Below are 13,600 nucleotides of genomic sequence, written 5' to 3' on the forward strand. Positions count from 1 at the left end.
CTGTATTAAATCTTGTGATATGAAGAGATCCTCAACCTTGTTTGAACTTGGGGGCCCGTATGGAATTTTGAGAAACAGTATTTATTTCGCAAAAATATATGCCACCTGTACAGAGACCTGCTTGAGACAGCTTACTGCTAAAACAATGCAACAGAACAGTTAGCAGGTGCCCTAACAAAGTGGCCACTATGGGGGTCCATAACACTCTTCCATACATGTTTTTAAATAATATGTCAATGAAACATGCACAGTCAAAGAATGGGGAAGAAAGGAACATGAAAGGTGATAAAAGAAAGAGAGAAGGCTAAGGAACTTGAAAAGATATAACGATTCTGTATGGAAGAATCAGAAAGTGGGCACCAGAAAATATGTCCAGAAGTCCCACTTTGGAGATTGCAATGGTATGGTAACCAGGATCTGCAGAGAGTCAAGAAACACATCAAAGTTTCTGATGCAATGAAATGTTTTCAAACAGAAAAATAGGAGAGCTACAGGAGCAATGGAACTGCACTAGCTAGGTTTGCCAGTCTCCAGGTGGAGCCTGGAGATCTCCCACTTTTACAACTGATCTCCAGCTGGCAGGGATCAGCTCCCCTGGAGAAAATGGCTTATTTGAAGGGTGGACTATCTACCATCCCCTCTACCTCCCCTCCCCTCACTCTGCCCTCTCCCAGATCCACCCCCAAAGTCTTCAGGTATTTTCCAACAACCCTAGATCCTTTAGCTTTTATTTTCCTCTTAAATATACAGAGGAGACAGTTAAAACTGATTTTAGACATCACTGACAATAAACAAATGGTTTACAAAAAAAGAATAAAGGAAATTGTAAAACTGGAAAAATGTATTTTAACATTCACAGAGGCTTTCCAAAGATTTTGCTTACCTTTTATTATTTTATTATTTTGATCCATAGTGTATATTTTTATACTATAGTGTGGAATTAGCTGTATTTTTAAAGTTTCTAATAAAGTATCAAGTTAAAAAGTATTGTGCCATCTAGTACAGAAAGGAGCTAGGGACACTACAGTTTTCCCTCAAATTGCTTTAAAAATGTTACTTCATATTAAAATATTATACCAGTAAAGTATATTAAATACATATTGATATAATTTTATTGGTAGTGGCTATATTTGTCATTCATTAAATGTGTGGTTGCTTTGTTTTGTTTTTATGCAGGCATCAAGGAATCCAGTAATCAGAGGTTTCATCCTCAGCCAGTCATTTTGTCTTCCAAATTGACAATCCCAGGCTTGTCATTACGGTGGGAACAACAGAGTAAGCTCCTTCCTGGTGTGGCTGGAATCCCTGCAAGTAAAGTTTCCAAGTGGAGCACAGATGAGGTGTGTTTACTTCAGCAGGTTCCCATGCTAGCTTTTCACTTAAGAATTCTTCCTTTTTACAAGTTTATTTTCATAATGAGGTAGTTTCAGAATTCCAAAACTCCCCCCCCCCCAGATATATAAAGAAGAGCAGTTATAGCCAGTTGATACAGAAAATTCTTAGTAAAAATTTAGAGGTTCCAAATTACCATTGAACATAGAGACATTTTGGATGCACATGAAGATAAAGTAGATAAGGATATGAATATTGCAAAAACTTCTGATCTGTGTGGGTTTATAATAAATTTCATTCCATATGTTGTGAAGAACTGACACAATTTCTATATGAAAAGCTAGTGCATAAAGCATTTTCTAGTATTATCTAATTCACCCAAAAACATGCTAAAAAACACAGATAAGAACTTAGAGTAATATGATTGTTCATTATGTAACTGTACACCAAAGCTAAATCACATGCAGGGCTTTTTTGTAGCAGAAACTCATTTGCATATTAGGCCACATCCACTGATGTAGTCAATCCTCCAAGAGCTTACAGGGCTCTTAGTACAGGGCCTACTGTAAACTCCAGGAGAATTGGCTGCATCAGGAGTGTGTGGGCTAGTATGCAAAGGAGTTCCTGCTACAAAAAAAGCTCTGATCACATGTATACACACTCTTCTTGCATGACCCAAAGTATCTTTCTGCTTTAATAGCCAGTGTTTGGCTTCATCTCATCACTTCCTGTTTTTCTTCTTTCATCTTTAAACAAGCATATGAAAGTGGAGACAAAACATCTTGTAATGTCACACTAAAAGTCCATTCTGATAATACTCTTAAGTATCTGACTTGCACAAATTTACTGTTAAGAACACCCAACAATTCTCATGAGCATTGTAATATTGGGCTAGCCCGGTTGAAGGGGGAGGTGCCTTTCTTTTTGGTGTATCAGTCATGCTTTAAGCACCTTAAATATGATAAACCATGAACACCCGGTTTATGTGTGTCAGATCAGACAATTCACCAACATGTGGAGGACTGCTGGAGGTGGAGGCAAGTTTGGTGCTAGGATTTTGCTAGGATTTTTGCTTTTTGTGAGTTTCCCCAAAAATCCCAGATACCAATACTGATTTTTTTTAAGTTCAATAGACTTGAGAAGGGAAAAAATGGGGGGCGGGTTGCAAATCGGAAGCTGTGCTTATGAGGAAAAGTCTGCTTCCTTATAGGCACAGCTGATCTTGAACTGACTTCTCTTGCAGCCTGGTTTAAACCAGCTGCAAGAGAAGCCAATGCCAAGCCAAGGCAGAGAGGAGCTCTCAGCTCCTGCTGCCCCAGCTGACAAGAGCAACAGCCCCAGCTGAGACAGCATGGAACTCTCAGCTTCCATTGCCCTGGCCCTGTCAATAAAACTTGCTCTGTATGTCAGAGAGGATATACGGTCCAGTAAGACTGAGGTCAGAGAATTAGATTCACTTTTAGAAATGCTTTGGGTTGAAATAAAGGGCCCAAAAGGAAATTTAACTAAGGGAGTTTGTTATCGCCCACCAAATCAAAAGAGAGAGGACGATTATAATATGATGGAAGGCTTAAAGATAGCGGCTAAACGTAAAAACTGTGTCGTAATAGGTGATTTTAACTACCCGCAGATTGATTGGGTCAATATGTGTTCTGGTCGAGAGAAAGAGATTGAGTTTCTTGATGCTCTCAATGACTGTGCTATGGAGCAGATGGTCTCAGAACCTACCAGGGGTGGGGTGATCCTGGATTTGGTCCTAAGTAATGCCCAAGACTTGGTGAGAGATGTAAAAGTGATTGCGCCGCTTGGGAGCAGTGACCATAATGTTATTGATTTCACCGTTTGTATAAATAGGGAGTTGTCCAAAAAGACCGCCACAACCACGTTTAACTTTAAAAGGGGTAAATACACTGAGATGAGGAGGCATGTGAGGAGGAAACTGAAAGGAAAGGTACATACAGTCAAAACCCTTGGGGAAGCTTGGACGCTATTTAAAACTATAATCCTAGAAGCTCAGATAAAATACATACCACAAGTTAGGAAAGGCACAAACAGGCATAAGAAAAGGCCTGCGTGGTTAACAAACAAAGTAATGGAAGCTGTAAAAGGTAAGAAGGACTCCTTTAAGCGGTGGAAAACCATTCCAAGTGAGATTAGTAAAAGGGAACACAGGCTGTGGCAAATCAAATGCAAGACTGTGATCAGGCAGGCAAAAAGGGACTATGAGGAGCATATTGCAAAAAACATAAAGACCAACAATTAAAATTTCTTCAAATATATTAGAAGTAGGAAACCAGCCAGGGAGGCAGTGGGGCCCTTGGATGACCATGGGGTAAAAGGATTACTGAAGGAGGATAGGGAAATGGCTGAGAAGCTAAATGAATTTTTTGCCTCCGTCTTCACTGTGGAAGATGAGAACTTTTTGCCCGCCCCAGAACCACTAATTTTGGAAGGGGTGTTGAAAGACCTGAGTCAGATTGAGGTGACAAAAGAGGAGGTCCTACAACTGATAGACAAATTAAAAACTAATAAGTCACCGGGTCCGGATGGCATACATCCGTGAGTTCTGAAAGAACTCAAAGTTGAACTTGTGGATCTTCTAACAAAAATCTGTAATCTTTCATTGAAATCTGCCTCCGTTCCTGAGGACTGGAAGGTAGCAAATGTCACCCCCATCTTTAAAAAGGGTTCCAGAGGAGATCCGGGAAATTACAGGCCAGTCAGTCTGACTTCAATACCGGGAAAGTTGGTAGAAACCATTATCAAGGACAGAATGAGTAGGCACATTGATGAACACGGGTTATTGAGGAAGACTCAGCATGGGTTCTGCAAGGGAAGATCTTGCCTCACTAACCTGTTACATTTCTTTGAGGGGGTGAACAAACACGTGGACAAAGGCGACCCGATAGATGTTGTTTACCTTGACTTCCAGAAAGCTTTTGATAAAGTTCCTCATCAAAGGCTCCTTAGAAAACTTGAGAGTCATGGAGTAAAAGGACAGGTCCTCTTGTGGATCAAAAACTGGCTTAGTAATAGGAAGCAGAGAGTCAGTATAAATGGGCAGTCTTCGCAGTGGAGGACGGTAAGCAGTGGGGTGCCGCAGGGCTCGGTACTGGGTCCCATGCTCTTTAACTTGTTCATAAATGATTTAGAGTTGGGAGTGAGCAGTGAAGTGGCCAAGTTTGCGGATGACACTAAATTGTTCAGGGTGGTGAGAACCAGAGAGGATTGTGAGGAACTCTAAAGGGATCTGTTGAGGCTGGGTGAGTGGGCGTCAACGTGGCAGATGCGGTTCAATGTGGCCAAGTGCAAAGTAATGCACATTGGGGCCAAGAATCCCAGCTACAAATACAAGTTGATGGGGTGTGAACTGGCAGAGACTGACCAAGAGAGAGATCTTGGGGTCGTGGTAGATAACTCACTGAAAATGTCAAGACAGTGTGCGTCTGCAATAAAAAAGGCCAACGCCATGCTGGGAATTATTAGGAAGGGAATTGAAAACAAATCAGCCAGTATCATAATGCCACTGTATAAATCGATGGTGCGGTCTCATTTGGAGTACTGTGTGCAGTTCTGGTCGCCGCACCTCAAAAAGGATATTATAGCACTGGAGAAAGTCCAGAGAAGGGCAACTAGAATGATTAAAGGGCTGGAGCACTTTCCCTATGAAGAAAGGTTGAAACGCTTGGGACTCTTTAGCTTGGAGAAACGTCGACTGCGGGGTGACATGATAGAGGTTTACAAGATAATGCATGGGATGGAGAAAGTAGAGAAAGAAGTACTTTTCTCCCTTTCTCACAATACAAGAACTCGTGGGCATTCGATGAAATTGCTGAGCAGACAGGTTAAAACGGATAAAAGGAAGTACTTCTTCACCCAAAGGGTGATTAACATGTGGAATTCACTGCCACAGGAGGTGGTGGCGGCCACAAGTATAGCCACCTTCAAGAGGGGTTTAGATAAAAATATGGAGCACAGGTCCATCAGTGGCTATTAGCCACAGTGTGTGTGTATATATAAAATTTTTTGCCACTGTGTGACACAGAGTGTTGGACTTGATGGGCCGTTGGCCTGATCCAACATGGCTTCTCTTATGTTCTTATGTCCTTTCCTGCTATGACAGGAACCAGCCCCAAGCCAAGCCTGCAGGGGCTGTCTTCTGTAGCTTCTTTAAACAGCTGAGAGGCAGGAGCAGTTTTCAGGTCTACCAGTGATTTGCTGTTTTCAGATATACCAGTATTTCCCAAATGGTTTTATTTCTATTTTCTTTTAGTCAATTTTTATTCCGTGCTCCCCGCAAGTGGGTTCAGGGCAGATCACAATAGCAGAAAATGCAATACAATAATTAAAAGTCCAATAATTCAGGAATTAAAGCAGTTTAAACCATCTAATAGAAAAGCTGGTGACAAAATGTACTATATTTTCAGAACAGGAGTCAAGTTGCACCTTTAAGACCAACCAAGTTTTATTGAGAACGTAAGCTTTCGTGTGCTAATGTTGTCAATAAAACTTGGTTGGTCTTAAAGGTGAAACTTGACTCCTGCTTTGTTCAACTGGTTCAGACCAACACGGCTGCCCACTTGGATATATGTTTTCAGAAATTCTCTGTGCTGCCTCAGCTGGGGTTGCTCCTCTTGTAGTTTCTTTTAAACCAAGCTGCATGCTGTATTCTCTGTTCTAGAAAATACTAGTCTGTACAAGAAATGGTAAAAATATACTTAAATCTAAATTAGATAGTCATATAGGTTTTAGTGAAATCAAAATATGTTGGATGGTATAAAAATGTAATCCTATCAGTTGTGAACATGCATTACAAGACGCAGTTCATGTAGAGTAGATATTATTGTTTTCTTCTGTATTAAAAATGTACTGATTGTCTGTTGCTATTTGAGACCAGATACTGAACTTGATGGACTATTGGTTTCTTCCAGTAAGATGGTTGTTATGCTTTTATTTTAAAACCTATTGCAATTTGTTGGCAGGTCTCAGAGTTCATACGAAGTCTACCAGGGTGTGAGGAACATGGCAAAGTGTTCAAAGATGAAGTAAGTTTGACAAATGAATTCTTTAATAAGTGAAACTCCTCAATATTTAAATGAATATAGCATTTTTTGTAGTTGATATCATGCAGAAGAAAAGATACTGTCTTCCTCAACAATTTTGGAAGAGTTTGTTATAATAATTGTTATTGGTTTTAGGCTTTTTCTTCCATGTAAATCTGTCATAACTAAACCTAACATCTATTTTGTCTATTATCAAAATTGGAAATTACCCCACCACATACATTCCTCTCTTCTACCCCTGCAAGGATCTAGTCAGTAGCCAGGTCAAATGGGTAGTTCAGTAATCACATGCTCAAGAAGCTTTTTTTGAGGGGTGGGGTAATGAGAAGAGAGGTCAACGGCAATCCTATAAGGAGAGATGCAGAGCAACTGTATTTAAAAGGAAATTATTGGAAAATAAATTTTAAAATGTCTTGGGACTTATTTATTATGTATTTATCTTGACTTCAAACACTACTGCTATCCTTAGATTATGACCTAAAATGCTAACATTCCTCAACCTTAGTCATCACTCAAGCTTGAATTCTTGAAGTCTTGTATTCTAAATTATGAACAGTGTGACTGACTTTCCCTCCACCACTAAAAATGTCATGCCTCTGATGAAAGAGGCTTTGGTCCGCCCCCTCCTGAAAAAATGTACAGCAGACCCGGCCAAATTGGCAAACTACCGACCGGTGTCTAACTTACCGTTTTTAGGTAAAATTATTGAGAGGGCAGTGGCGTTGCAGCTGCAGAGGTTTCTGAATGACGCTTCCATCCTAGACCCTTGCCAGTCTGGCTTCCGTCCGGGTCATGGGATGGAGACAGTGCTGGTCGCCTTGGTAGATGACCTCCAGTGGCAACTGGATCGAGGTGGCGTTAAATTCATTCATTGCCTTCTGTGAAATGAGACAATGGGCTCCATCTGACCTACAAGTTGCCATGCATCCCTGTTACTTATGGATAAGTAATAATTGTGATACAGGAATTGACCCTTGCTCATTCAGTTCATCTCTGGGAACTTTGTAAAGCTAGCTGTGACAGAAGCATCTTGAACATGGTACTGGATCTTGTCTTTCTGTCCTGGAATAGAAAAACTGAAAACCTAGCCATTATCAGAACCACTCCCAGATTGGTTAGCCCAAGGAACAGTATGGATGAGCCTATGTTACCTCAGACAGAACCATTATCTGCCTGATGAAGTCTTTCTCACAATATCTACTGCAGATGGCTTAGAAGATGCAGTGATTGCTACAGTATATGGCAGCCTCCTTAATCATTTTCCAGTTTGCAAGGCAATCAGTGACTCTGAGGAGAAAGGACTTTCATACATAAAAATTAGCTGTAGAAACTTCTAGATCAAAGCTTTGCACATGCACATAGTCAGTAATGATGTACCCATGTCCACTCAAAGAGCAACTTGCCTTTTTAAGTTGCTCCCCACTAAAGTTATAGCTCACATCCAATACTCCCTCTAAGCTTGTGGAGTCTTGTGGAAAAAAATTCTACTTTGTGAGCCGCTGGTATTAAAGTTGTGAGCTACTGCATAAATTAGTTTGCTCTGTGCCATTTTTCCTGAGCTAAGCCAAAAATTTGTGAGCCAGAGTCTTAAAAACTGTGATCTAGCTCACACTAACTCAGCTTAGAAGGAATACAGCTCACATCCTGTATTCTAGTTTCCATATGGAGCTGGATTTAAGGGGTACATGAAGAGCAAGCTAATGCAATCCACAACATTGTATTGCCTCATTATCTTGACCCTGCTTGTCATTTTTTGATATTTTACATATGTGTGGTGTTATATTTTGTCACCCAACACAAGAAGAATCAACCACAGAAGACTAATGCCTGTTTGCTATGGCAGTATATCTTGTAGAAAGGAAAGAGCAGAATATATCTCAAGTGAATGTTGGTTACTTGTAAGCATTAGCAAAATATGGGATACAGATCAGTTAGGGCCCATTTTGTTAGGAAGAATTTGAAATATAAACTGTCCATCCTGAATTTCATGGCACATATTAGATAATGACAATCAGCGACCTCTGCAAGAAGCTTGCAAAGAAATTATCTTGCCGCTGCTGCCAGAAGGGAAAGGGGACGGCAGCTATGAAAGGTGGGTGTTGAGCTCTGGCATTGTTTGAGCTGGGAGGGATCCCAAGCAGCTGCAGACTCCCTACTAGCTTAAACGAAGCCTATATTCAACATCCTAGGATCAGTTTGTAGTGCTGGGGGAAGGGGCTGCTGGGACATGAGGGCTAATCACAGATACCCAGGCTTCTTTCCTAGCTGAACACAACTGGCACTTCATGCCCACTGTCTTCAGCCACCCTCTCCCTCTTCTTTCTGACTTGGCAACTAGGAGATAGAAGTTGTGGGAAGGAGGGGGCAAAGGACAGCAAAGCCAGCAGTGCTTACTTTCCACCTTCTCTGCTGCCCTCCTCTTTCCCACCTAGCACTGAAAAGGAAGTGGTGGAAAGAAGGGGCAGAAGCAGCCCAAATGCTGCCAATGCTTAGTGCCTGTTTTCCCTGGTCTCCTTTGCCTTTTCCTTTCAGTACAACCCCTTTCAGTACAACCCACCCTTTCTGTCCCTCTGGCTTCTTCCTATCTACCATCTGCTTCCTTCACCCCAGTCATTCCAGCATTCCGGGATATATTTGCTTCAAATTATCTGCACAAACTTCAACAGTGCTTCTCTGTTTCGGGAATTTTTGTAAATTTCCCAATTTTGTTGTTGTGGTTTTTAGATTTTTCTGCAAACCAGGGGTCTGCCAAATTTGTAGGAAGATCTGCCTTCTCTGTACATGACCCTAATCTGTGGATTTAATGATCTGCCTTTTAGACCATGTTCAGAATTAGATATATGATAATGATGATGGAGTTTTTGTCTGTACATTCTTAAGCATTCAAAGTGATTAATTTTGTTTTGTTGTTGCTGTTTTGCATTTTTCTTTTTAAGCAAATTGATGGAGAAGCTTTTCTGCTAATGACTCAAGCAGACATAGTGAAAATAATGAGCATTAAACTGGGACCAGCTCTAAAAATCTTCAACTCAATCCTGATGTTCAAAGCTGCTGAGAAGAACTCTCACAATGAGCTCTGATCGGAAAATATGTACAGGAGAAACCTGTCCAGTGCAGCTCAAAGTTTAGTCAAAGCACACAAACTTAAAGGGATCATCAAAGAACTCTCCAAAGGGAAGAAGAGGAAGCTGGAATGGATAGAGTGCTGATATTTTCTGAGAGCTGGGGCAACTGAACACTTCTGAGAAGTGCTTAAGATTTTTAGAAAGATACTCTTAAAAAGAGTAGGAGTCTACCGCACTGACAGCTCACAACTAGGTTTCTTTAATTTGGTGGGGGTGGGTGGGTGGTTCTAATTTATATTAAAATATGGAAGTATTAGTTTTATTCTAAGGAGTCACATGAATTCACCATGCAGCATTTTTTTTCATTTAACATCTCCATAACAAATTATTCACTGCTTACTTGATCTGAAGTACAGTTAATGGACTGAGTTTTTTTTTCCATTTTGTGCCATAGATCAGATTGGCAATTGATATTGGACTATATCCTATTTATACATTCTCTTATAAGAAAACAGCTGTTGGAGGACAGTACTGTTTTTGTGTTTTGTTTTTGCACGATTTTAAAAAAAGGTGTAATGAATTCTTCCACTAGCTTTTAATAGAATAAGAACTACCAGTTGTCCAAGAAGCAACTGTTCTGTATTTCATTACTGACATGTTTTAGTATGCAGCCTGTTGAGACACCAGAAGTAAGTTAAAAGTGCATGTATAAGAAGTAATTCCTTGATCCTAAAATAAAAGCCATGTAATACCTTTTATGAGGCCAAATTAAAATATTACTAAATAGCATGCAATCTTCATTGTCATGCTCTTTTTTGATATTTTGATTGGTCCTAATTAAAAATCTTACATTGTTTTGGATTTTTCTTTGGACCAAAACAACTATAAACTCTATTTATTTCAGGAAATACCAGATCTATCCCATTATAGATAGTGATGCTTCAACTGGAATAAGACCGTTTGCTAGGGGAATTTATTTCTTCCCACTCACTAATTAATATTACTCAATGTGTCTTCTGTTGAATCTTTACCTCCTGTATCCTCAAAATCAGTCTCCAATTCCGTTAACATAGTGGACTGTCACATTTTTCCTCTGCTCTTGGGCTTTTAAAGGGCCTGTGTCACAGTTCCATTTGGTTCTAGGGCCACATTGATCTATTTTTATATACATACACATACATAGAAGAAGGCTGAAGTGGAAATTAATACGAAGTCCACCCAGCACACCTTAACCTATGGCCTGAAACATCACTTCTCCTCCTTTTTGCTTAAAAAAGCCAGCTTGAGGAAGAGTTCTGGAGAATTTGAGAGGTTGCATGCTATTTTATGATATTTTGGTTCATCTTAATAAAAGGTATATTGCTTGTTGTTGGATTTTTCTTTGGATCAAAGTAGCTAACTGAAAATTCAGTCCTATAACTGAAATATTCATTCTTTTGGGAAAGTTACAGATTTGCTAAACAGAAGAATGCCTTACACTCAGAAATTTAAAGTCAGCAGGAGATAGGTCAAACATGTTAAGGAAAGAGCTAATTTAACAGTTATGGATCTTAGGCTTATACTGAAAGGATATTTTTGGAAATAAGCCTAAAATCAGTACTTCAGAGCAAGTCTTCCTTCTCTTTAGGCACCTGGCGACTCCAGCATGTTCCATTGAAAACATGTAGGTTATAAAGATAAGATTGTATTGTTCTGTGCAGGCCTTCCACAAATGGAGTAGTTTCCTAGTGGCAATTTTTACTGCCTGCCTCAGAAATCTCTGTATCCCAGAAAGGCTGCTGTTGAGAACTTGGAAGGCCATCCAGAACATAGTATGGGAGACACAAGGAAAATCCGTATGGTGGCCCTGTACAAAATCCGTATGGTGGCCCTGTACCTCTATGGGAATTCATAGAGGAATCAGAAAAGGTTACACACACATACCCATTACATGCGTACTAGCAAAGAAAGAGGAAGGTGGTAAAAATAACTTCCATTAACTTACATCATTAGTTGCTTGGCACCAACCTATCTATAACACAAAACATATTTGAAAAGTTGCAACTGGACAACTGTGTAGATGCTTTGTACCGACCAGGAAGGAACTAATTTGGTAGTTGATGCAGAATTCAACAACCTGCAGATCTCAATATCCATTTTCCAGTTGAGAATTATTGATGTTATATGGCTGCAAAAATAATGAATAAAGAAAGGGGAATGTCTCATAAGAATCACAGAGGCTAGTGAAGGGTAACTATGTGTTTTGGTGTTGGTTGATCCAACACCTGCTTGGTAATATGTGTAAATAAAAATGATGTGAATGTGGTGATGTGTTTATTCCAGGGCTGTCATTTCCCCCACATTTTATTTATTATTTAGTTACAAAGTTTGTATCCTGTTTTTCTTCTCTTACAAGAGCCACCAAGGTGCCTAAATGTTTAAAACATAAAAGGATAAAATCACATTTTAAAATCATTTGTCCCAGCACACATCATTAAAACAAAGACAGTTAAAATACCTGCAAAACATTGTGTAAGAAGGAAGGATCATTGAGGGAATGCCAAATGAAATAGGTCTTCACCTGCTGGCAGAAGATGGCAACAGAAAGGAATATATTAATCTCCCTGGGGCGAGCTATAATGCCTCCATCCAGCTTCCTTCCATTTTTCATTTCCTGTCTGACTGAGCCAGCCTAGTAATGTGTTTTCTTCATTCCTGAAGAACCCTGGCTGTCCCACCCTGTCAAAGCATAGCATTTTGGCTGTTTTCTTAGCCAAGGAACCTGAGGAAAGGTTGAGGGGGGTGGAAAAAACCCTTTAATTTTAATGGCACTGGATATGTTTTATATTCCGAAAAGAAAATATTTTATTCAAAATAGAGGGGAAAGATAAGGTGAAATCAGAGGTTGAAATTGTCTGCATTAAAACCAGTACTGCACAGACTTTAGTTCTTATGTTTCAGATTAATGAGGGTTTCTTAAGCTTTTCACAGTGACTTAAAACTTTATGCTGAAAGGCTTTTGTTCCAGTGTTTTCCCCAAACACTTCAGCATGCTTTTCTTTGAGTATTCTTTTGGTTTCCAGAAGGCTGATACACTCTTTCCAGTACCCAAACCCCTTCTCTTAAACACTAGTACTTAACTTGAGTTTTTAACTAACTTTTAAGGTCTCTAAAGGCAGTTTCTAACCAGATCAGGGATATCTGTACTCATCAGAGCTATCACCCTGTTTAGACTAGGTAGGGAAATTCCTTCTCTCTCTAGAACATCTATTCCTTTTTCTTAGCTCAATTGGGAGTCTCCATTGAACTACCCACTCATCCTTGCCAACTTTCCCAAGTTCTCCTGTTGGTGTTAAAACTGCTCTCAGTCAGGGCTGAATTCTGAATGAAATCTCTTCAGCATTCAGGTCTAAAGTCTCTCTCTGCTCAGCGGATACTAGCCAACCAGATCTCTTGGAACAGCCCATCACTCAAGGCTCTCTGACTCTGTGAAGAAGTAACCATTCACAATTCTTTACCTTCTATCTTTACCTGTTTGTACAGCATTTCTGAGCTTTTAAAAGTGCAGTCTGTCCCAGAACTTTGTTTCCATGACCAAGAACACCCTCTCCCAAGTTGTCACCTGCCTAATCTTAGAAGGTGGAAGCACCCAACACAAGGTCTCTGATCCTTCATGGTACTTTTTTACACATTATTGAAGAGCTAAGGGGGGGGGATTAAGCTGCAGCTTATAATTTCTAAAACAGCATATTCCCTGGATTCTCATCTTTAAAAAATAAAGGTGGTTCAAGTATCCTGAACATTGTTTCTTTAGAATTCACCTGAAAATGGATATGAAGAATTTTTCATGATTTTTTTTCAGTCATGTCTGTGTACATTGGTATGTACCATCAAGACAAAAAACCAAAGGTTTTACAGATACATATTTAATACTTGGTGTTATACAGTTTCCATGAATTATTTTTAAAATCAAGCTATGCTAAGTCTTTGTGAACCTTTATGCATGTCACAAAAGGGTTGGACTTAGATACACAGGACATTCAGTAGAAAAGCTAAGAGCCTATCCTAAAAGAAACCAAAGTTACTATCAAAACTCTTGCTCATTAGAAAAAAAAAGATTGGTTTTTAAAAGATATTGAAGACCCTCAGCAATTAAATAAA

At 39.7% G+C, this 13,600-nt stretch overlaps 1 protein-coding gene across 1 annotated transcript in view; it reads left to right on the plus strand.

Annotated features, from left to right (window-relative positions):
• The window catches only part of L3MBTL3 (L3MBTL histone methyl-lysine binding protein 3), a 125,761-nt gene extending 114,934 nt beyond the window's left edge, over positions 1-10,827 (plus strand). The window contains exons 19-21 of the mRNA XM_060239245.1: positions 1,177-1,340; positions 6,315-6,377; positions 9,332-10,827. Of these exons, the coding sequence (XP_060095228.1) occupies positions 1,177-1,340; positions 6,315-6,377; positions 9,332-9,475 (371 nt within the window). The 3' untranslated portion in view covers positions 9,476-10,827. The remainder of the gene's footprint in view (positions 1-1,176; positions 1,341-6,314; positions 6,378-9,331) is intronic.
• Positions 10,828-13,600: the final 2,773 nt, after the last annotated feature.

Source organism: Heteronotia binoei, chromosome 1 (assembly GCF_032191835.1).
Source record: "Heteronotia binoei isolate CCM8104 ecotype False Entrance Well chromosome 1, APGP_CSIRO_Hbin_v1, whole genome shotgun sequence".
Taxonomy (NCBI): domain Eukaryota; kingdom Metazoa; phylum Chordata; class Lepidosauria; order Squamata; family Gekkonidae; genus Heteronotia; species Heteronotia binoei.